General features: G+C 51.6%; 1 protein-coding gene across 6 annotated transcripts in view; it reads left to right on the top strand.

Annotated features, from left to right (window-relative positions):
* The window catches only part of DDR2 (discoidin domain receptor tyrosine kinase 2), a 72,474-nt gene that overhangs the window by 22,985 nt on the left and 25,489 nt on the right, over positions 1-24,000 (top strand). For 4 of the 6 annotated variants that reach the window (XM_081027030.1, XM_081027032.1, XM_081027031.1 and 1 more), the window contains exons 3-4: positions 9,435-9,542; positions 23,567-23,669. In XM_081027030.1, the coding sequence (XP_080883156.1) occupies positions 9,461-9,542; positions 23,567-23,669 (185 nt within the window). In that variant the 5' untranslated portion in view covers positions 9,435-9,460. Of the gene's footprint in view, positions 1-9,434; positions 9,543-11,167; positions 11,314-13,979; positions 14,103-23,566; positions 23,670-24,000 lie in introns of those variants that run through there. The other 2 variants (XM_081027034.1, XM_081027035.1) reach the window with 2 other exon arrangements.

Here is a 24,000-nt window from a genome sequence, read left to right as displayed (position 1 = left end):
TGCACATCTGGTGGGCCACTGCTGGACAAGCCCCTCGCCACGGCCCCCTCCCCACCCCCCAGAGCCACTGACAGCTACGCTACGCCTCCTGGTTGGGGCCCAAACCACAGCCCTGGGAAGGGGCCCCTCTCTCGCCGCCCACCCACACCCTGCAGCCTGCCCAGCCCTCTGCCAAAACCACGTGCCCCAGCGCCTGCTTCCCCAGAAAAGCCCCCACTTGTCTCTCTGGGTGAAGCCTCCCTGGTTTCTGGACCTGCAGTCTCTGTACTCAGTGGGGGCTGCCTCTTCCTCCACTGGCTGAGCCCCCATCCCACTGTGGGTGGGACGGCTTGTGGGGCTCATGCTTGTGGCGTCTGATCATTACTTCAGGGGGAGAGCGCGTAGAGGAGCGATAACACGTTTCTGAGCAATGCTTTCTCTGCTACCTGGTTGTTGACTTTTGTAGTGACCATCACAGAACTCATGGGTTGGGGGAGGGGTCAGGATGCAGCTGTTACAGGGCGTGGAGCTGGAGAAGCAGGGCTGCCTCCCAGGGGCACACAGAGCAGGTGAACCGCTGAGCCAGAGTGGCCCCTGTGCGGGCCCTGCAGGCCAGGCCTGGGCACCCGGCAGGGAGAAGGGACACTACGAGCTTCCCACAGTCGTGTGCTGAAAACTGTGGGCCCGGTAATAAGTCGGTGGTGAGTGTGGCCTGAGACCCTGGGGGACAGCATTCCGGAAGGGACGGAGCCGACACCTGTGCGGCTGGGCTGCTTCCTGAGCAGCTGAGGGGCGGCTGCCCCTCTTGGTGTGTGTGTTTGTGCTGCCAAAGTGCTGAGGTGCCCTGATTGTTTCACGGGGGTGAACCTTACTTAGCATGTGCGAGGGGTGGTCAAAATCCAGTGACCGCGAAACAAGACGAGCCCAGTGGTAACGATCAGAGCCAGGCGCTCTGCTAAGTATTAACTCACTTATTCCTTCGGAGGGTCCTCTGGGCTGTCCTGCTGTGAATACTGCATGTTTCAGATGAGGAAACTGAGGCACGAGTGCTGTGTAATGCGTACAACCACACAGCTAGTAAAGGTGTGCGCTGAGAGGACAGCGGGCAGCTGGTTCAGAGCCCGCGGCTGACCTCTGCGCTGCCCGCTGGCGGGGCTGTTGGAGTTGGCGCAGCCGACGGCCTCGGGTCGTCTCTTTCCAACCCCGGGAGTCCAGACGTATGACCACACAGGTAGCAGCTGCCGGTTAAGTCAGTCTTCTCTGAGACCGAATAGAGTCTACCAACTCGTGGGTGACCGATATTGGCGGTTTATCTTCTTATCTATGTGCCGTCTTCTGGGAACACTTTGCTGAGTGAAACAGCACGAGCATGGCCGACCGAGAGGGAGGGATAGTTGAGAAGGGAGGAGAGCAGACGGCGGCAGGGCTGTGAGGTGTCCAGGCCCAGCTGGCGGGGGCTCCGCCCTCAGGACCCGCAGGCTCGCGCCTCGCCTTGTGCACACTCGAGGTGTCCCAGCTCCTTCCAGGAACCTGCTCCTGTGCCCCTCGGGGCCTGGCCAGGTCAGAAAATGCATTACGTTCACCCATGCCCTCCTCTATCGTCACTAGCTGTGCCGTGGTGATTGTGTTCCGGGGGAGAAGGGGGACTGGTCCCATCTCCAGCAGGGCGGAGATCCAGCCCTGTGATTGGGTCTGGGCCTCCTGCCTCCTACTGTGTGGCTCCTTCGGAGGGAGAAGGACGTGGATACGAATGTCCCTCCATCAGAAGCTGACCGCGGGGAGGCTTGTAGGCGCCTTGCAACGCAGAGCTCTCCTCCTGAGGCGCTGGTTAGAGGCTCCCTCTCCGACTGCTGCCCTTGCTTCTCCCTCAAGCTATGGCCTCTTAACGTGCTCTTGTCCTAAAGGCCCGTCCCGGGTTTTCAGAGGACAAGGAGAGAGGCTAGCAGGCTTTCCCAAGCCTGGAATTGCTCCATGTGACCCACAGGGAAGGAGCTTTTCAGCTGCGGTCCCCTGGGGGTGTCCTGTGCTGTGAGGGTGTCTGTGGGCCCTGCAGGTCCTTATTGAACCGGAAGTATCTGGGACAGGTGCTCGCGGCAGGACGTGCCTGAGGAGGCGACACCACGCTGGCTGGGAGCACGAGGACAGGGTGGGCGGTTTCCCGAGCCGACCGGCGGCGTCTGCGTGTTTCAGAGCCTTGTCGGGACTGTGGGCTGGATCGAGTGGGGGCTGCTTTTGTTGGTGTATCTGCAAACACTGGCCTCGCGGGCGCTGTGACTGGACGGCTGCCTCCCTGGTCCATGTTGCCCCCCCACATTTGTCTGCACCCCCTCATCCCGTCTGCGTTAATCCTGGGCACGTCTCCTGCTTCCCACTGTCGCTCGTCCAGGCGATGGCGCTGGCCTTGTCCTGCACCCAAAACCCAGATTCCTGTGGAAAGTGGACGTCGTCGTGGCTCCAACATGGGACCGCCCACTTCACGAACACCGGGTGTGACGCGTGTGGCCTGTTGCTGGGGACCATTGGATGCTGAGTGTGGTGACGTGATCGGCTCCTGCAAGCTGTCCCCTGGGGGTGGGACACTGTCACGCCATTCCCAGTTTCTTGTTTGGTTTATTCAGAGCACGAGGAAACAAAAGCGTGTGATGTGTCTGTACCTGCAGCTCCGCTCAGGGGCATCTTGTCCCTTTTCTGTGAGGAGCACTGTTTCTATAGACGCCATCGGTTTTTTCCGCACAAAAAGCTAGTTTTAGTTTCATAGCACAATGGTTACAAGGATGAGAGCCACAGTTCTACAGTAAAACCCTTAGACACAAATGCCGAGATTTGGGGATTTACAAATGAACGTTAGGTCACACTCAGGAAAGTCTGTCCTATCCCGTCAGCTGGTATGTGGCTGAATTAGGTAGAACGTGATGGCCACTCAGGCCCCAAACATAATGAAAAACGTTTTCAAACACATGTCGTCACCCACGAGAGGGAGAGGGCGCCTCCAGCTGCGCGGCCCAGAGGTGGGTCCAGCGTCGTTGCAGTGGCCGTGACTTTGCTCTGAGCCTCTGTCACCAGGCTCCTCGTATCCAGTATTCTAACCTGAGGGTTTGCTCCCGTTTGCAGCCTCAGTTCACCCCACTGTGGGCACATGTGTGCCCTCTTGTCAGCCTGGGACCCTGGGACTCCAGGGCTGCGTGGAGAGCGCTGAGCTCTCGGGATTTTATCACATCATTCCCGCCTTGGGCCCCTGGTATCCTGCAGAGCTGTGCACAGAGGACACGTTTGCACCGGAGGATAAGATGCTTGGCTCGGCCACTCTTTTACTGAGTGTCCTACATTAAATATGTACCCTGTGCCTGTTAAAATTCTCTCCAAAATTTTAGATCAGTGGGGCTCCGGGACTTGAATCTGGGGTCGGGGGCCATGGCCAGCCACAGGGTCAGATGTTCTTGAGAGACATAGCTGCGGGGCGGGAGGGCCGGGTCATTCGCACCTGCAGGGCTTGTGGGGAGGAGGGCAGCGCCCACGCCGCCAGCTGCCGCCAGCTGCCATGTCTGTCTTGTACGCGTGTGGGAGTGAAATGAAACAGGAGGAGCCCTGGGAGGTGAGGTTTGTGTGTCAGTGGTGTTCAGGACCCTGATGAATAATTTAGGATTCGGGGAGATCGGGACGTCAGAGGAGGGGCAGAAGACAAGGCGACTCACAGTGTGTGTGGGTATCTAGGACTTGCGACCGACCACGGCAGGTATTCTTCTTTACAGCTATGAAGTGGCGGTAAAGGGGCTGACCACGCTGTCTTGGCAGAGGGACAGTTTGTCCTCACTTCTGACAGGAGCTCACAGTTGCATTCATCACGAGTAGGGGAACACAGATGTGACATGCCACTTCTGCCACCGAATCTGGGCCAGGAGGCACGTGCATGAAACGGAAGGTGACGTGACCTGCTCTGCATCAACACGTGACAGTGTCTGTGTGTCTCCAAACCATACTGCTCTTGGGCCAGACGCTGTCATTATGGGAGGTTTCAAATCTTATGGCGTCAATAACCTTGGGTCCCGGGCACCCCTCTGACCTCTGTGGCAGGCTGGCGTCCGCTCACCCTGTTTCTGTGCTCTGACGCTCGAACAGACACACACGTGGCTGAAACAGGGAAGCGAGCGGCCATGCTGTGGGCAGAGGACGGCTCTTCCCAGACTCCTGGACCCGAGGTTTTCAGCCTCTACTTGAACACTCGAGGGAACGGGGAGCTCGCACCCAAACCAGGTGGACGGCTCCAAGGTTTAGGGCGCTCTCCTTTATTCCTGGTTGGAACCGGCCTGCCTGCAGCAAGCGCCCTTAGCCACAACTTTGGAGCTCTGCTGTGCAGGCAGAGTCCCTGGACTTGGGGACAGTGCCTTGCCGATGGGAAGTCCCTGAGCTCCTAGCGGAAACGCCTTTTTCCCAGACGGAAGCTTCCAGGCCCTCCAGTGAGTCCTCCTGTCGTCTCTGTGGAAGCACGTCCTCCCTTCTCCCATGGGGGTGGGGGAGGCTCCTGGAAGCTGTGGGGCCTGGAGGTTCTTTGTCCTTGTCACAAAGTCCAGGACGCCCTGTCTGAGGGAAGCCCCCTCGTTCTCCATGGTCACAGCTGCGGTTTTGAGTCCTTCTCTCTCTCCTCAGTGCAGGCTCATCGTGCGCACAGCACCCACTCGGTTCCTTACCTTTGCTTCTTTGCAGCCCCCGTCTCTGCCTTGCTTCCTGCTCAGAGTATTCCTTCCATTCTCTTTGTTTAACTTCTCCGGTCAGTGGCACCGAGGCAGACAGCCTTCAGGTCCTTTTCTCTGTCCTCCAGCTATGAAGCCAGTTGCAGTCACAGCCCACGGGACCTCTGAGTTCAAAGAGCGAGGACGAGATAAGGCTCAGCCTCATGCTTGTGTGTGTGTGGATGCCATGTGCGCAGCCGGCGTCACACACGTGGCAGCACGTCCCCCTCCACCGTCACCTGTCTGTCACTCTGGAGTCTCTGAAGCTGCTCTGTGTGCAGATTGTCTGCCTCCTGGCTATTCAACCTCGTGAGTTCTGTTTTCCACTCAGTAGCTGCAGCCCTTCCGGTCTTGGGTGTTGATGTTATTCGTGAGCACTGCCGCTGCTGTGGTCCAGGGCGGAGGGGGCGTGCCCTTGGCAGACCCCTTCCAGGGGAGGAGGACCTCGGGCGATCAGGGATCTCCAAGCTTGCACCATGCGTGGAGCAGCTGGTCGGATGCCGTTTCCGCTGGACCACTCAGCTAGCAGAGAAAGACTCAGTGTGTGTATGTGTGTGTGCGCGCACGTATGTTTGGGGGCCCATCTCCTGCCCAAACCAGGCTTGTTTCTGCACACTTGTTTGCTGAGTACAAGTCCGCCGGAGATGGCACTTCCGGTTGTGGACTCTGAAATGAACGTGAGTCAGTAGGAAGGGCCTCTCACCGTGAGCGCCCTGAGTGAGCCCAGCGCCCTGAGGCAGGCAGGGCCCCCTGTGCCCACTGCGGCCCGGCCAGCACACAGGCACCGGCAGCCACACCGCCTGTCGCTGCTCTACTGGACCCGTCCCTTCTCCGCGTCCTCCTGCGGCTTCCTGCAGGTGCAGGGGCTGAGACCATCGCTGACTTTCAGGAGGGCAGGCACTTCCTCTCAGTTCCATCACAGGCTCAGCGTGAGCATCCCTGTGGGAAACCTGTGACTTTTCGTCTCCACCTCACTCTGCCTCTTGCTTTTGGGTCTGGGAAGATGGACTGTCTGGGGAGATGACCACCTGCGCAGTCAGATGTGTCCCGCTTTGTACACCAGCTTATTCCCGAAAAGCTGAGAATACACTGGGTTTGGGTGCATCGAGCCAGGCTTTGAATGCACTGGAAGGCTTTGCTACTCCAAGGAACCAGCCCTGGGCCCTTTCGTAAAGTGAAGAGTTATTCTGTCATGTGGAGAGTCACTGAGTGACTCTCCTGCTTCCCATGTAATCAGAGTGGGGGTGCTGGCGCTGCTTCCCCCCGTCATTGCAGGACTTGGTGAGCAGATAGCACACCTTTGCATAGGGAGGGTCGCCCTAAGTGTGCTCATGGACACTGGCCACTCACGGCCCAGCACGGCAGGCGTGTGCAGAGCTCCGTAACATGGACAAACTTTTCAGTTACGAGTTTGGCAAGTTCAGGCATTTCCTCTAGTTCTACTTCAGTAAAAAGAGGGTTTTTGCTAATATTCAGACATGAGGGAAAAGAGAGTCTCCTATCTATAAGTTCTGCTCACTCCAGAGGGGTTTGGGAGGGATGGAGGTGCTGGAACTTTCCATTTTGTTAGGGCAGAGGTCCCGAGGACGGCCGGGTCCACCTGCTTTCCACATGATCACAGAGTGGGGGGTGCTGCTGCTGTTTCTCTGCGTCGATGCAGTTAGCTGTCACAGCTCCACTTGGTAAGGGTTTCTTTGTCCAAATCTCTGTCATCTCAATATCTATATTTATCTATCGTCTGTCTATCTATCTATCTATCTATCTATCTATCCTCTCTCTCTCTCTCTCTCTCTCTCTCTCTCTCTCTCTCTCTATCTATCTAACCTGCTCCGGCTCACTTCCCATACTGTTAAAACCCAGCCTCGTCGAGTTCCTGTAAATGTTCCATGAGACAGTCCTGGCACATGTTAGATATGCCCAGTGCAGTCAGAGGGCTCTGGGTCTGTGAGCTGCTGCCCACCCTCATTTTAAGCAGATGAAGTAGAAGTAACCACTGGTTTTGGAGGTTCACAGCTGAAACCAGTACCAGTTTGTGAAAGGAAATCCAGGCAGCAGTTGCTGAGACCTAGTGAGTTGCGCTTTGTCAGGGAAAAGCCATTGCTGAGCGTCTTCTTTGTACCGGATATAAAGGACTCCCTGGGAGCACAGAACGAGCCGTTCTGGAGTGAGTGAGGACTTGGATAGTTTTACAGCCGTGTACGGAGTGTCTCATCCAGGCAAATGCACGGTTGTTTGGGGGAAGGGAACGCGGTATAGACTTTCCTTGTAGAAAGATCTGCTGGGAACGCTGTGGAGAGGAGAAAGTTCGGGCCAGGAGCCCCGAGGAAGGGGCCATGAGAGGGAATTGCGGGGCCCCTGGGAGGGTGTGAGCCGAGGCGGCTGCCCGAAGGCTGCGTGGGAGCTGGGCCCTGTGTGGACGGGCGTCCTGGACGGCGGTCATGGGCTGGACCACAGCCCAGGCCAGTCTCCATGGGCCTGTGTGCTCCTCTCCCGGTGTGTTGTCTGCGGCTCATTCATGGGCACAGAGGGTGCCTGCTGCCGCCGTGACTGCGCCCGGTGAGGCACACGTTCTACCGCATCCCGACCAGCACCGCGAAACCACGCTGCTCACCGCGTGTGGTCTGTGCAGCGCCAGCCTGGCCCCACCACCGTCTTTTGTGTTTGCTAGTGTTGTCTCCACCCTTTTCAGGCAGAAACATCTGATTTGATGGTATATGATTTTATATGAATTTTATGAATATATGATTTTATTTTTACCACTTTGGGTGGGTCAGAGTTCTGCTCCGTAGAAAACGTCACAGGAAGCTTCCGTTGCCTCAAAGAGGTGTCTTAGCGATGCCATCCTATGACTGCCTCCATCCCCCTGCTGCCACTGGAACCTTCCCCATCCTGGAAGCACCTGACCATGTACTGGTTTCTCCACGAAGCCTTCTCTGACCACCCCAGCCCAAAGGGATTTCGTCTCTGCTTAGAATTTTGTGCTGCGTATTATTTGTAACCGCAGAGCCAATGTTTGGTTGATTATTTGTGTTTCTTAGAAGAAACTCCTTTTTTTTTGAGTAAACTTTTCATTCTAAAACAGTTTGCTATTTAGAGAGTCATTGCAAAAACTAGAACCTAGAATTGCTGTTTACGCCACGCTCAGCGCCCCCTCGCTGCCATCTCGCATTTATTAGTCCGTACGCTTGTCACAAAGGACCAGTACTGACAGTTGTTAGTAACCAACGCCCATACTTGATTCTGGTTTCCCCGGTCTTCACCGACTGTCCTCCTTCTGTCCCAGGACCCATCCAGGGTGGCACGTAGTGGTCACATCTCCTCAGGCTCCCTTCGCGGTGACACTTTCCCAGACTTGCTTGTCTTTGGAGACCTCAGCAGTTCCGAGATGACTCATTAGGCATCTTGTAGACGGTCCCTCAGTTGGGATGTGTGATGTTTTTCTCCTGATGAGACTGGGGCATGGGTTCTGGGGACGGAGACCACAGGCGCTAAGTGCCATTGTCATCACAGCCACACTGTGGTAGGACTTGGCCAAAGCTCACATCGACCTTGGCACCTGGCTGCGTTGGCGTGTGTCGGTTCCTGCACCGAAAGTTATTTTCTCCATTTGCAGGCTGTGCGCTTTGGAAGAAAGGGTCTGTGTGGCCGTCATACTTCAGGGGTGGGGGGAATGTCCCAGCTCTTGGGGAGCAGTGTCTACACAAATTATTAGACTTGTTCTGCACAGGGAACTTGTCACTTCTCCCCATTTGTTTGTTCAGTCACTTATTTATATTAACATGGACTTGTAGATATTTGTTTTACACCTTGGGCTATAACCCAATACTACCTTGTTTTTCTTGTTTTGTTTTGTTTTGTTTTCTCTTAAATTGTTCCACTTTGGCCACTGGGACTCTGTCAGTTGGCTCCCATGTCCTTTTGACGCACCCCCATCATTTTTTGTATATATACTTCCCCAATTTCTGGCACGAAAAGATTCTCCAGGCTCATCCTGTGCGTTTCCTGCCCTGGTCCCAGAAGCAGCCATTTCTCCAAGGAGCCCGGTTCCTTGTATCGGAGATGGTGACCAAGGTCTGGGTACCAGGTGTGCTCGCTGCTACGAGGTGTCACTGCTTCTGGCCCCCAGGTGACGCGGCGAGGAGACGTGTGCTGGTCCACCCGTGGGTGTACACATAGCTGTAAACATTCCCAGTGCAGCCCCTTGTGTCTCCAGGACGCTAATGCGAGTTCAGACTGATGTCTCAGTTCTGATCCATCACCGCGTAGGACTCTGTGGGGAACTCAGAGACACAGAGTCCCAGGCGCCACTCCTGGCTCGTACCTCAGGGTAAACACGCACCGCCCACCTTCTGAGAGGCCGACACATTCACGTCATTGAATGTTTTTCTTGGTTTCATGTTGTAATCAATACCAAAACTATGAAAACACTGTGAATGGGAGTTTTTCTGTGTCACTGTTCACAGTTTGGGTGAGTATGAATCTCAGTAAAACTTTGTCACCTGCCTAGACTTTTGCTCATGAGAAGCCCGTGCGTGTGTGCTCTCAGTTTGAACTTTCTCATGTCACGTGACTGCTGAGTGTCCCGTCAGCCCTCAAAGTCTGTGACTCAAGTCCTAAGTGTGGGCTCAAGCACTGTGACAACAGACGGCAACGGTGCCTCGCGCCACAAGTGTTGGCCTCACTGACCTGCTTTCCTTCTCTTGTTTCTCGCCCTTGCGGTGGCTGCAGGCTCCAGGTCTGACGCACCTGCTGACATGCTCCTGCTCCCCGGAGTGGCCCTGCTGCTGCGCCTGCTGCTGCCTGCCTTCAGTCCGGCATACGCTCAGGTTAACCCAGGTAACATGGCGCCGCTCAGCCACACACACAGGCCATTGGAGGTCAAGGCCATTGGAGGTCAAGGCCATTGGAGGTCAAGGCCATTGGAGGTCAAGGCCATTGGAGGTCAAAGCCAGCCGAGGTCAAGGCCATTGGAGGTCAAGGCCATTGGAAGTCAAGGCCAGCGAGGTCAAAACTAGCCGAGGTTGAGGCCTTCAGGGCTCCTAGGAAACACCCTGCCAGGGGGCCCAGTGGTCATCTTTTCCTTCCCTTTCATCTCCCTGGGGAAACATGCTGTAGCAGGAACAGAAACAAGTATTCTCTCCATATAACATACTGATTCTTGGAAAATGGCATCTGGTCTCAAGTAGGTGGAGGGTGAGGATGCTTTTTAAAAACGGGGGTGGGCGAAGCAGCCATTCGCTTCCGCCCCTTCTGAAACAGGAGGAGAGGGGTTTCAGATGCCTTGGAGAATGCCTGCACGTGGCTTTCTGGTGTTTCTGGCTGGCTCAGGCCTGTATGTTACCTTGTGTCGTGTTGGGCTCTGGGGATCCCGGTCTTGTGGGGTCTCAGGGAAGCTCTCTTTCCTATAGGGTGCAGCCACGCTCCAAAAGGAATATGTTGGGAGGAATGTTTTAGTCTCCCCATGTTTTTCATGACAGATATTTTTTAGCTTCACATTGACGTATACAGTTCTACCACTTATCTATTTCCATAATAAGGCTGCTTGACAACCTGTGCAAAGACGGACACGGTCTGGGCTGTCCTGGTCTCCCCTCGGCTCACCCACACGGCAGCTGGTACCGGCTCCACAGGGATGGCCTTGGTTCTGAGGGCGGGCAGCATGACCGTGCGCCCCTCCCACAGGTCAGCATGGGTGTGCGTTAGTCGGAATTGACAGGCGAGAGGGCACGCACAGAAACGCGCCTGTTACAAGCCAGTGCTTGAGTCACGTTCGCTGAGATCTATCACCTGGCCCAGCCCAGAGGCAGAGTGGGAGGGCACGAAGAGTTACACGGGGAAAGGAAACGTCTTCCATTTTGCCGCCAGTATAAATACAGGAAAACACAAGAGCGTACGTGCTCCGTTGGATGAATCTTACAAACTGAGCGCATGCAGCCTGAGAAACAACTCACCCAGCTGGCAGAGCCACCCCCACGCTCACCCCACGGGTAGCCGTGCCCGGCTCTCTAACAACACAGAGAGCGCTGGCTGGTTTTCTACATCATGTAAATATGAGTAAGCCCTCCTTTATGTCTGGCTTCTTCCGTGCAAGGTTTAGTTTATGATGGCCACCGTGTTGCATGCGGCTGGCGGTTGTTCTCACTGTTGTACCATCTTACTTTGAGGTTTAATAAACCCAGTGCCCTTACTGTCCCGTAACAGCTCCACCTGAGCGTGGCACACTGTCTGAGTTGCCCTCTGCTCTCCTCTTACTCAGTGAAGTCTGGTTACGTCCTACCTACTACACTGAGGATTGTCCCGCTCTGGTCTCAAGGGACAGTCCCTGTGAGTGCGTTTGGGACGGTAGGGGCTGGGTGCTTGGCGCACTCATGCAGAGCGGTGTGACATGAGGACATTTACGTGACTGCCCCGAAACAGCTGGCCTCTGTGTTAGAGAGCGCTGTGGGTGGAGCCCGGGGCCCGAGACGGGCTGTTCGAAGAGAGCGAGCAACTTTCTCCTGTCGCCCCATTCAGAGCGGCAACTGTTTCTAACGGCTCGTTCTGCCAGCGAAAAAGAAACACGGACCTTGACCTGCACTGATATTTGTAGGAACACTGGACGGTTGAGGTTTGTTGAAGGAATATTGCTTCTCTTTACCATTTCTTACATTTTACCAAGTTAAGCTAAAGACAAGCAGTGGGGAGTTGCCATTAGTGAGTCCGGTCACAGATCTGGGGGCTCGTGCAGTCGTAGGGCTCGCGCACTGCTGAGCACACAGTAGGCCTGTGATAGTGCATGTGGATTACAGCGGGTGTGTAATCAGTGCATGTTGATTTAAGGGTGACTTTTCAGGAGTTTGTATTGGTGTCTTCTGTAAGATTTGAAGGTAACAGAGTAAATTCTCGGCCAGTTAGTTTTCCTCACAGTTTGGCCACATGGTACAAACAGATGGGATGTTGGACTGAAGTCAGAAGAACTGGGTTAAAAACAAATATAGAGCCAGTTGTTCAAAATTTGGAAGGCCAGAAGCCTTGTGGGTTTCTGGGTAGAAGGAAGTGTAGAGGCAGCCTGATGACCCCGGTCACCTAGCCCAGGGCTCTGAGCACGTGCCCACCACGAGGTGAGTGACATGTGTGACCAGCGCGGGTAGCTGGCACCTCCCTGCTGACCTGGCCTGTGGCAACTGCTTGTGCTGGGAAGGGGGGAGCACTCGTACCCCGCAGCCGTCCAGCCGTTTACCCGCAGTACAGAGCCGGGCAGCGCTCGGTTACCCGTTTCCATTCTCTCCCTCCCACTCCCCCCAGGAAGCAGGCAGCTTGCTAGTAGTTCAGAGGCCTGCGGTGGGGGGAGGTCCTTCAGTGTCTAGAATGCTCCCCTATGAAAGGAGGGACAGCGACGTTCGGGTGTGGGATCCGGAGAGGAGTTGTTCTCCGACAGCCTGCAGGCTTGTTTCGGGCTCATCAGTGTGGGTCATTCGTTCCAGCATCGATCCTCCGTCCCCGTGAGCTCTCAGGGTCTAGGCATCCAGCCCATTCATGTATGGGGCCTTAGCGATGTCTAAGGAAGGCCCTCGCCCCCATTTTACACATAAAGAAACCGGTGCCACAGGGGGACTGCTATTTCTGTGACCACACGTCTAGGCTGAGGGGAAAGCAGGGACCCAGGGGGCCTGTCGTCCCAACTCAGGGAGCGGTTTGAGGAAGCAACCTCTCTGCCAATCACACAGAGCCTCACAGTTTCCTTTCTGTGACTTCCAGTGTCCATGTCTGGGCGGGGACAGCTCACTGGGGTTTGAGGGGCAGCCTGGCGCTGAGGAGCAGAGTGATGATCGGATCACAGATCATTGACAGCCGGGTGTGGCCCCCTGAGCACTCAGCACGCAGGCTGGGGCCAGAAGCCCTCGGGACCCAGTCACGCTCACACAAAAGCTGCAGCCCTGGAGACGCTCCAGGCCCCTCCCCACCCCGTGTCCCACCAAAGCTGGCACATGTCACCACACCTACACACACCTCCAAACTGGAAAGTCAATTTTCTTTCCCTGGGTTCTCACCATTCCTGTTCCCAGAGATGTGATGAGAAGGTTTATGTGGCTCAGCCGTTAATGAACGTGCATCAGGGCACGTGTGTGAGTGTGTGCACGCATGTGTGTGTGAATGTGTGTGCACGTGTGTGCGTGAATGTGTGTGCGCACGCACAGGTGAGTGTGTATGAGTATCTGCGCATGTGTGCACACGTGAGTGTATGTGTGTGCATGAATGTGCACATGTGTGCTGTGTATGAGTCTGTGTAGGTACGTGTGTTTGTGTGCATGCATGTGTGCACGTGTGTGAGTGTGTGTGCCATTGGTATGGCCTGTGCAGGGAGGTAAAAGGCTGGGAGAGACCTCCTGGTTGAATTTCTCTTACGTGAGCAATGCTAGATGCTGCCCAGGTTGGCTCTTTCTTGCTTATGTGTTTGTTTGTCGAGTCTGTTCAGAGGGTGGCCTCTGGTGTCCTTCCTGCCAGTAAAAGGATCTCTCTCTGGGGACAACAGAAACTCCTGTGACCCCTAAGCTCCTTGGTTGTGCCAAATAGGGAAGAGGAGACCACACAGTTCAAGGAACAGCACCAGCTAACACTCATGGAGCCCTTCATGCATTCCTGGGCCATTCGAGAGGTGTCAGCACATTTAATCTTCAGACTGATCTTATGGCATCTTATTCCTGCTTCACAGAGGAGATACTGAGGCCCCAAAACATCAGGTGACTCCACGAAGGTCACAGACGCAGCTAAGGGACAGAGCAGGTGGGAGCATCTCTGTGCACTCGGCTGCCTCCTGGGGTCACGAGGTCAAGTCCCAGTGTCGCGCTTGTGGCGATGCTGAAGGCAGGACAGGGAGCTGGGGAGGAGGGTCAGGGGAGAGGGGGAAGGAGAACCCTGAGCTTATGAAAAGTCACAGAGGCGCAAATAGGAAAACAAAAGTACAGGGTGCTTGTCAGTGAGGTCACAGGCAAAGGGGGCCTTAGCATGGCACCAACACCAGGAACCACATAATTTAGGGTCCTCAGTACGTGACTAGTGCTCTGTGGTCAAAACTTCGTTTTCACCCTGTTGACAGCAAAACACTAGGCATGTCCTGCCCCTCAGCATGCAGGTTCCGGGTTTTCTTTTTTTTTTTTTAGATTCTTTATTTTAGTTTGAAATTTTTAACAAATGTATACCCCTTCAGCCATTTCTCCCATCCCTCAACTCCCACCTCCAGCACCCATAAGTCTGTTCTCTGTATCTACACGTTTGTTTTTCTTTTTTTTCCAGATTCCAATATGAGTGAGAGCGTATGGTATTCGTCTTTCTCTGACTTTTCACACTCAGCATAATGTCCCGTAAGATCGTCCATGTTGTTGCAAATGGGAAGATTTCATTCTTTTTTATGGCCAAGTAATACTCCATTGTACAAATGTATCCCTTCTTTATTCATTCATCCGTCAGCGGACACTTAGGTTGCTTCCGTGTCATGACTGTTGTGAATAACACAGCAGTGAACGTGGGGGTGCGTGTATCTTTTTAAATTAGGGTTTTCATTTTCTTTGGATAAATACCCAGGAGTGGAATTGCTGGGTCAGGAGGTAGTTCTGTAGTTAATGTTTTGAGGCTCCTCCGTAGTGTTTTCCGTAGTGGCTGCACCATCTTACATCCCCACCAGCAGTGCACAAGGGCTCCCTTTCTCCACACCCTCGCCAGCACTTGTCATCTCTTGTCTTTTTGATAATAGCCCTCTGACAGGTGTGCGGTGACATCTCACTGTGGGTTGGCTTTCTGTTTCCCTGACGACTAGTGAGGTGAGGACCTCTCCTTGTACCTGCTGGCCCGCTGCGTGTCCTCTTTGGAGAAATGTCCGTTCAGATTCCTGGCCCATTTTTAAATCACTTGTTGGTTTTTTTGCTATTGAGCTGTACGGGTTCTTCAGATATTTTGGATGTTAGCCCCTTATCAGATAGATGGTTTGCACACATCTCCCTTTCTGCAGGCTGCCTTTCCATTTTTTGATGCTTTCCTTTGCTGGGCAGAGATTTGTTTGATGTGGCCCCACTTGTCGATTTCTGATTTTGTTGCCTTTTCTTTTGGTGTCAGATCCAGAAAATCATCACCAAGATTGACGTCAAGGCACTTACTGCCTGTTTTCTTCCAGTTTTATGGTTAGCTCTTATCTTCAGGTCTTTCATCCGTTCTGAGTTCATTTTGGTGGTTGGTATAAGACAGGAGTCGAGATGCGTTCTCTCGCATTAACCTATCCACTTTTACCAGCACCATTTATTGAAGTGACTGCCCTCTCCTCATTGTAAATTCTTGCTCCTTTATGGTGAATTAATTGGCCATGTGTGTGTGTGTGTGTGTTTCTGGGCTCTCAATTCTGCTCCACTGATTTGTGTCTATTTTATGCGGATGCCACACTGTTTAGATGCCTACAGATTCGTAATGTGATTTGAAACCAGGGAGCACGGTGCCTCCAGCTTTGTTCTTCTTTCTCAAGATTGCTGTGGCTATTTGGGGTGTTTTTTGTTTTGTTTTTTTGCGGTTCCAAACAAATTTTAGGATTTTTTGCTCTATTTCTTGAAAAATGCCATTGAATTTCTGTCAGGGATTGTACTGAATCTGTAAATGGCTTTGGGTAGCTGCACATTTAAACAATATTGATTCTCCTAGTCAATGAACACGGAATGTCTTCCCATTTATTTGTGTCTTTAATTTCTTTCATCAATGTCTTGTAGTTTTCAATATACAGGTCTTTTACTTCCTTGGTTAAATTTATTTCTGGATAGTTTAATTCTTTTTTGCAATTGTAAACGGGATTGTTTTCTTTATTTCTCTTTCTGATAGTTCATTGTCAGTGTAGAGAAATCAATAGTTCTTGTGTATTGATTTTGTACCATATCGCCAGGATCCAGGTTCCTTTTGCTGTCATATTTCAACAAATCTGGGGCCAGGACAGGCAGATTAGTAGACAGGCAATAAAGCTCCCTAGGACTCTGTTCAGAATATTCCCCAACTGGGTTCCTCCCGACCCCAAGGCCTGACTACACGCAGTGTGGAGAGCGTGTGCTGCCAGCAGCATGTGACGACAGGTGGTACGGTGACCACATGTCAGATATCTAGCTCCCGCTCTGTCGCAATGGGCTTTGTGACTTGAGGTAAATCTCTGCACCTCACTTTGCTCACTTATAAAATGGGGAGAATAAATCTGCACTCCACGGGGTTACTGTAGGGGGACCAGCTGAGACAATGAAAGTCAGTGGGCTTTGGAAAGTTATATGCAAATATCGAGGGTTTGGATTTCTTATTTTTGGAGGAGAAGAAAGTTAAAATAACCCAAACACCGTAAAACAATGGTTTCTGTCAAGCAGAGGATGGAAGAGGAAAGAGAAAAAGAGTTCATTCGTGACCATTGTGGTCCCTTGTGGTCTCCAAGAGAGACTCGAATTACCTTTGGGGACTGAGGGCTTCTAACAACCTTGGACTCTGGCCATCCTGACTGCAAGGGGACAGGCCGAGCAGATCCACAGCCGAGTCTTTTTCTGGGGAGAATCGTATGATTGTTGACTTAGCTCTTGGTCTCAGCCAGCAGACCTCTGAGAAGCATGGATGTGGTAAGATAGGCCTCCCAGAAGTTTCTGTGGTTTGGACGCCTACACAGTCAGGTCAAAGTTATGACATTTAAAACAGTGAGGTTTTCGGGGGTTAGTAGGAGGTGAGGGCTGTTAAAAGCACATGACCTTTGTGTCCTGCTGTGACCTTGTCCGTGGCTTCCTATGCTGTGGTGACCTCTTGGGCACTCATCGCAACACCTGTTGCTGTGCTCGGCTCACTAGGCAATCGGCAAGTGGTGGATGAGAAAGCAGAAGGCGGGCGCAAGGGTTCAGGAGCTCCTGCTCCCCTGTATTTTCTGTGAAAAAGGGACAGAATTAGGCCATGGGGGACATGATTTCACCAAGATGGTAGGAAGCTGAGAAGGAACCCCTAAGAATGGCATCTCTTTACATATTGGGGATCCAGGTGCAGAGGGAGAGAACCAGAAGGAGGATGAAGGCAGGTGGGGGGCACCAGCATGCCCCCCCTGGCCTCCGACAGTGGCCGCACAGCGGACTCTGTGTCCCTTCCTGCATTGCCTTCCCCCACCCCCCTCCAGCAGCAGCGTGGTAATAAATATGGAAAATGGGCTTATTTCCCCAATTCGCGTAAACCTGACTCTTGGCATCCCAGGAGAGGAGTTCAGATCAGCATGTGGGTGCTGACCTGCGATCCGGGCGTGAGGTCTGCCGGGAGGTGTATCGCTAGGCGCAAGCGTTGTTGCCCGAGAAATGCTCCGCCCGCAGGGGCACCGGCCTGTGGGAAGCGCCCACCTGGGAGCTGTGGTGCTAACGGGTCTGCTGGCTGCCGGTGGTTAGACCAGACTTAGGGCTTTTAGAGCTTTTACTCCCGAGGAGCTTGTTCGGTGATGGAGACGTCCAGGCCGCTGCTGTGGCAGTGACGGTGACAGCGGCCTACTCGTGACAGCTAGAGCACCATGTAGGTCTGGTTTCTGGCTGTGTTTCCTGACAAACTGAAATTCACCCCTGATTTCTCTGATGGGAATGAATCTGCATTGCCCCTTTGAAATCCTGAGAGTAAGAATTTACACACATTTGGATAAATTTAAGCACATTTCCCCTTATTTAAGCCACTAAAATGCCTGTCTGTAGATGGAACTGCTTGGCTCACTTACCTGGGAGGCTAGTTGGTCTTTTTTTAAAAACATGTGTTTGGATTTTCGACTTTCTGAAGTGGCCCAAATCCAGACTGGCCGACAGCTACAGCAGTCGCTCCTGCCTTTACCTGGCCGAGGAGAATGTCTTCAGTCTGGGTTCTTGGTAGGGAGTGAGCTTGGGTTCTTGGTCACTCAGTGCTTTTTGGAAACCCTGTGTGCTCTGGGGCCTCCCTCCCCAGTGGGTCCTGACTCTCGGTCTTGTCCGATTCAAACACTCAGCTCAGTTTTCACTGGGCTTCTCCTCAGGTGTTTCTGTTGCCCATCTACACAACCGACGGCTAGCAAACGTGCTGAGAGAGAAGTGCTGTCTCTAGAGGGGGGTCCGCGTTTCCTGGCCTGGACACTCTGTCCTGTAGGGACCCTCTGTCAGGGCAAAGCCGGAGTCAGCCTATCGCCCCTGCCCCAAACTGACGAATGGCTGGACACGGCTCAGAAGTTCTGCCAGCTCCTCCATCCCGCCTGCAAACAGAAGTAAAAGTTCCCTGGTCTTTGTGGCCATGGTAACTCACATTAAGTGATCATACTTTACTTTTCACTTGGTGGGCGGGACTCAGCCAAACCTGAGGCCCATCGCTAGCAGAGCGAATAGAATCAAAGGCAGAATGCTTTCAATTTTAACCTTAGCTCCAGCTTGTCTTATCGTCCCCACTTTCTGTCCCCTTAACCCACTTTCCTTCCTTCCTTCCTTCCTCCCTGCCTCTCTCCCTTCCTTTCTTTTTTTCTTTCTTTCATATACAACTTTGGAAGCCAACTCCGATCTTCTTTGTAGAATGGGTCAGAGTAAGAATAACTACAAAGGAAATAAGACAGAACTTTATTAATGTTGCTGCTACTCTTAAGTATTACAGTTGACGTATGTGAACTCGTATTGCCTTAGAGCAGCCCTGTAAACAAGCTGTCACCACTGCACCGAGAGGCTGAAAGCTTGGATAATCTTCCCAAAGCCACGGAGCCTCAGGACTGCTTAGGAGTGAGCGAGTGCAGCATTTCCAACAAACTCCCCCTTTCCTGGATGTCAGTGACTCAGCCCATCACCTCCTGTGACGGGTGCTAAGCTCTGTAGACACCATGTTAAATCTGTACAACAACCTGCTTACTGAAGATGAGGAAGGTGGGGTTCAGAGAGCTCTGGTGACCCGTCCTGGGGTCCCACCATTTGGGAGCGCTTCAGCACAGAGCTGTGTGGTTCCAAACGTGACCCCGTCGTCTCAGCCCCCAACCTTCACGGCTGCTCAGCTGTCTCCAGCTTCCGTCCATGTTGGAAGACAGGACGTAAGGTTTTAGAGGGAGCCTGCCTGGACTTTGTGGGCATGTTGTCTGCCCTCCACCCCCTCGGGGCCCTGACACCCCTTTTCTGCAGCTCTGCAGTCATTGTCTCTGCGGAGTATTTGGGGTTTGTAGGAAAACTGGAATTCTACAGGGCAGTTCCCAAGGGGATTTCAACTTGGGCAAAAGAGGCTTTGGCCACACAGCGTCTTTGTACCTGGGGGAACCCCCATAACCCTCCTTGGGCCAGCAGGTCCCGTTACGCAGAGATCTCCCTGAGCAGGGAACCAGGGTGACAGCCTGCAAGGTGGGCCTTGTGGGGGTACGGCTCCCAGTTTCAGCTTCTTTAATTGGACCCCCTTGTCCTTTCTGGATTGGGAATAGCTGGATCATGGTGGCTGGGATTGGAGAAGGGAGCCAAGACCTGAATTCCAATACACGAGTCAGCTGCACGTCCTTGAGTAACTCACTCAGCTTTCCGGGCCACATGGTTTCTGATGTTTAACATGGGCCGCTGCAGGGCTGTGTCTCCTCGTGGCCCCGAGGTCTTAGGAGCGGGTGTTCCCAGACCAGGGACCGTCATGGGTCCCCTCTCACTCAGCCTCGTCTTCCCTGTGCCCAGAGAGCTCAGGTGTCACCCTCCATGCGTGGGCCTCACGTGTTCTCCTGGAAGCTGCCTGTGGGACCCTCGCTGACAGTGTGGCCTGGAGCTGGCAGCCAGGCAGTGAGCAGCATGGGATAAGCAGCGCTTTCAGGCTTTCCACCTTGGCTGCGTCCTGTGAACGCGGCTCTCGGGGAGCTGGGCTGGTGGCAGCTGCTGGTCCTAGGCGCCTGCCGGGCAGAGGCAGCCGGCCTGGTACTTTTCCACTCTGGGAATCTGGAAGCGGGAGTTGGCTGTCTGTCCAGGGGGTTGGTGGGGCGTAGGGGCGTCAGGAAACTACCCAGTTCCCGTAGCGTGTCCTGCGTCCCCAGCTAATCCCGACTTGTCGTGCTTCCTGGTATTTCATGCAGTGGTGTCTGCAGTCAGACTGATGGCTCTGAGGACAGGTGATGGGGGTTGGGGGCGAGGTGGCTGGCACGCAGGACTTGGCAGCTGCACCTTGGCTTGGCTGGGATTCCTTCCACAGAAGGAGTTTACCCAAATAGGCGTATTCAGGAGGAAAACCACCCTGGCACTGCTAAGTGCCACACTGGGCACCCTGTGCCAAGGCTCGTCCTGGTGCCAAAGACCCACCAGGAGGAAAGGCCATCCAAGATCAGCTCGGCCTCTTCCTGCTGCTCTGCCCCAGGCCCCTGGGCGTGCTGGGGGCTGCTCTGCTGGCTATCGTTCTCCCTGCCTCATTGCTCCAGCTGGACATTCCACTAGAGTGGGTATTTTTCACTGAGGTATAATTGCCATGTATGTTAGTTTCATGTGTGCAACATAATGATTCTGTATCTATTGTGAAATGGTCATCACAATAAGTCTAATATCCATCACCATATGTAGTTAGAAAAAAATTTTTTTTCTTGTGGTGAGAACTTTTAAGATCTAGTCTCTTAGCGACTTTCAAATATGAGGGATGGTAGTAAGGCTCCATGCTGCGCATTCCATCCCCAGGACTCATTCATTTTATAACTAGAAGTTGGGGCCTTCTCACCCCCGCCCCCACCCCTTGCTCCCATCCCCCAACCCCAGCCTTCAGCAACCACCAACCTGTTCTCTGTATCTATGAACTTGTTTGTTTATTTTTAGATAACCCACATATGTGAGATCATACGGTATTGGTCTTTCTCTGTCTGACTTACTTCACTTGGCGTAAATACCCTCTAGGTCCATCTATGTTGTTGCAGATGGTAGGACTTCATTCTTTTCTATGGCGAGTAATCCTCCGCTGTATACATGACCCACGTCTTCTTTATCCAGTCGTCTGTTGATGGGCACTTAGGTGGCTTCCATATCTTGGCTATTGCGAATAATGCTGCAGTGAACACGGGGTGCATATCTTTTTGAGTTAGGGTTTTTTTTTTCTTTGAATAAATACCCAGAAGTGGAATTGCTGGGTCATAAGGTAGTTCTATTTTTAATGTTTTGAGGCACCTCCATACTGTTTCTCATAGTGGCTGCACCATTTTACATTCCCACCGACAATGCATAAGGGTTCGCTTTCTCCACATCCTCGCTAATATTTGTTATTTCTTGTCTTTCTTTTTTTTTTTTAATAACAGCCATTCTAACAGTTGCGAGTTGATATCCCATTGTGGTTTTGATTTGCATTTCCCGGATGACTAGTGACATTGAGCATTTTTTCCTCTGCATGTTTTCTTTGGAAAGACATTAGTTGATGTATAGTTGAAATCACCAATTATAATTGCAGATTTCTCCATTTTCCCTTATAATCAGTTTATTTTTTGCTTCGTTTGTTGTGAAGCTCTGGTATTGGGGCATAAATATTTAGGACTGTCATGTGTTCTTAACTTCTTTACCATTATGAGATACCATTCGTATCCTTGTCTTGAAATGTTTTGTGTCTGGTATTAATATAACCACTCCATCTTTTGATTAAGTTTTCATGGATATCCTTTTCTACCCTGTCAGTTGTAACTTATCTGTGTTTTTATATTTAAAGTGTATTTCTTGTAGGTAATACATAGTTTAACCTTTTAAACTATATAGTTGTTTAAATCCAACATGACAATCTCTACTTTGTGTTAGGTTGGTGCAAAAGTAATTGCGGTTTAAAAGGTTAAAAAAAAAATTGCAAAAAACACAATTACTTTTGCACCAACCTAATAATTAGGGATTTAGACCATTTATATGAGTATTTAATGGGAGTATTTATATGGTTCATTTGAAATCTGTATTCTTGGTGTTCATTTTCTGTGTATCCTATGTTCTCTGTTTCCTTTCTTATGCCTTCTTTTCAATTAATTGATTTTTTAAATGAATTTGTTTTATCTCTTCTTGACTCATTAGTTATGTCTTTTTAAAAACATTATTTTACTGCTTGCTCAGGGTTTGTAGTGTACATCTTTAACTAAACAAAGTCTATCTTGGGTTCTTACATCCCTTCACAGAGGATCAGAAGCTTTCAGCAGGATAACTTCCGTTTTTCTCCTTTAAGCCTTTATGCTACTGTTGTCATGCATTTTACTTTTGTAAATGTTGTAAACCCCACAATATGTTATTTTTGTTTAAATAGTCAGTTATTACTTAAAGAGATATAAATCACATGAAACATCACCTTATCTATTTACTATGTAATTACCATTTTGAATGGGAAGTCTTGGCCCTCTCTTCATAACGTGTCCCTTTTCTCTGGCTGGTTTTAAATTGTTTCTCTTTGTCACCTATTTTAAGCAATCGAATTATGATATGCTGTAGTATAGTTTTCTTCGTGTTTCTTGTGCTTTAGGTCAGAGAGCTTCTTGGATTTAAAATTTTCATCAAATTTGAAAACATTTCCATCATATTTTGTTCAAATAATTTTCTGTCTTCCTCTCACCTCTTCTTCAAGGAATCCGTTTACATATATACTAGGAGGTTTGAAATTATCCCACATCTTACTGATGTTCTATTTTTTGTTTGTTGATTGATTGATTTTCTGTCTTGTTTCATTTTGGATAGTTTCTGTTGCTGTCTTGAAGTTCACAAATCTTTCCTTCAGCGTGTAATCTGCCTTTAATCCCATCCAGTGTATTTTATTTTATCTCACACATTCAAGTTTCATTTCTGGAAATTTGATCTACATATTTCCTATGTTGTCTATGGCTGTCCTTATATTTTTGAACACGTGCGCTCCAGTTATAACTGTTTTAATGTTCTCCAATTCTGGCTTCTGTGTTAGCTCTGAATCAGTTTCAACTGACTGATCTTTTTCTTCATTATAGGTTCTATTTCTCTGCTTTCTTTCATGCCTGTTTTTTTAATTGCATGGGACATTATTATGCTAAAAAATATTTATTGTTTATCTGAAATTTAAGTTTAGGTGGGAATCCTGTATTTTATCTGGCAACTCTGTGTCCTGAAAGATCTCATCCCCTTGCCCTTTCCAGACTCTTCTCTTTGTCTCCTCAACTCAGGAAATGTTCCCACCTCTGCCTGAGTCCCTACTCATCCTGCTGCAGCCTGGACACCCCAGCAGGAAGCTGGTGCAGGTGTCGGGCTCATCTTTTTTGTTTCCCTTCTCTGAAGGCCCGTTGTCCTTTGTTGTCTGATATTCATTATATTGAAACCCAATCTTTCATATGCTTTGTCCATTTTTTTTTGGTTGTTTCACCCAGGAGGGTGAATTTGGTCCTGACTACTCTGCCTTGGGTGGGAGTGGAGGTACCTTTCCGGAGGTTACTGTTTATAGCCAGGGGCCGAAACGTGGTGCCGATGGGGCCAAAGCTGTATGTTCAGCACCTTTGTAGCACAGCCTGTTGTTTTTGCTCCATAATTTCATGAAATCAGAATGTTCTGGATCACAAGGAGGGTCTGGTGATAATCACTGCTGTTGGGAAACTGGTTAGAACAGCACACCTGCCAGTGAGTGAATGGGGACGGCCCATGGGGTTATCACCAAACAGAAGGAAAAATCAGCTCCATGCGTTATGTTACAGTACTTGGCAGAGTTTGGACCAAAAGGTAGGTTTGGCTGAGGGTCAGCGCTGGGACGGTTGAGTGGTAATAAGTTTGGAGGCGGGGCCAGGAAGAAGAGGCTGAGCGAGGTCTGGTGACCAAGCTGGGCCACAGAGGGACTTAGGAAGATTTGAGTCGTCTTTTCCATGTCCAGTAATAAATTGCGTTCTTCCTGTGGTTCTCTGGAAATAAAAATAAAGGATTTCCTCTCTTTGGCTTCTCTTGGTCCAGACATATGCCGCTACCCTCTGGGCATGTCAGGAGGCCACATTCCAGATGAGGACATCACAGCTTCCAGTCAGTGGTCAGAATCCACAGCTGCCAAATATGGAAGGTGAGGATGGATGCCCAAAGACAGCCTGAGTTCTGCCTGGGACAGATTTCTTGGACACAGACCCTGACTGGGTGCTTGGCGGGGGCTTGGCAGGGGCTGGCACACAAGGGCCTGTCCTGCTCTGTCTGCGCTCAGGGAGCGGGCTCAGGCCTTGGCCACCCCTCCTGCCCACAGGCCCAGGGCCACAGCACAGCCGCGGGTTCTTGGACGTGCAGGGGGCCTGCTTTCCCTTCACAGGAGCTGCTGCAGGACGCTGGGGGGTGGGGTGGTGAACGTTAGCTAGGACACTGGCAGTTAGAGCCCAGTCCCCTTCTCGTGGGGGTCTGTGAGA

This window comes from Rhinolophus hipposideros, assembly GCF_964194185.1.
Source record: "Rhinolophus hipposideros genome assembly, chromosome: 19".
Taxonomy (NCBI): domain Eukaryota; kingdom Metazoa; phylum Chordata; class Mammalia; order Chiroptera; family Rhinolophidae; genus Rhinolophus; species Rhinolophus hipposideros.
The sequence above is the reverse complement of the archived record's forward strand: the minus strand, read 5'-3'. Positions and strand labels throughout refer to the sequence as shown.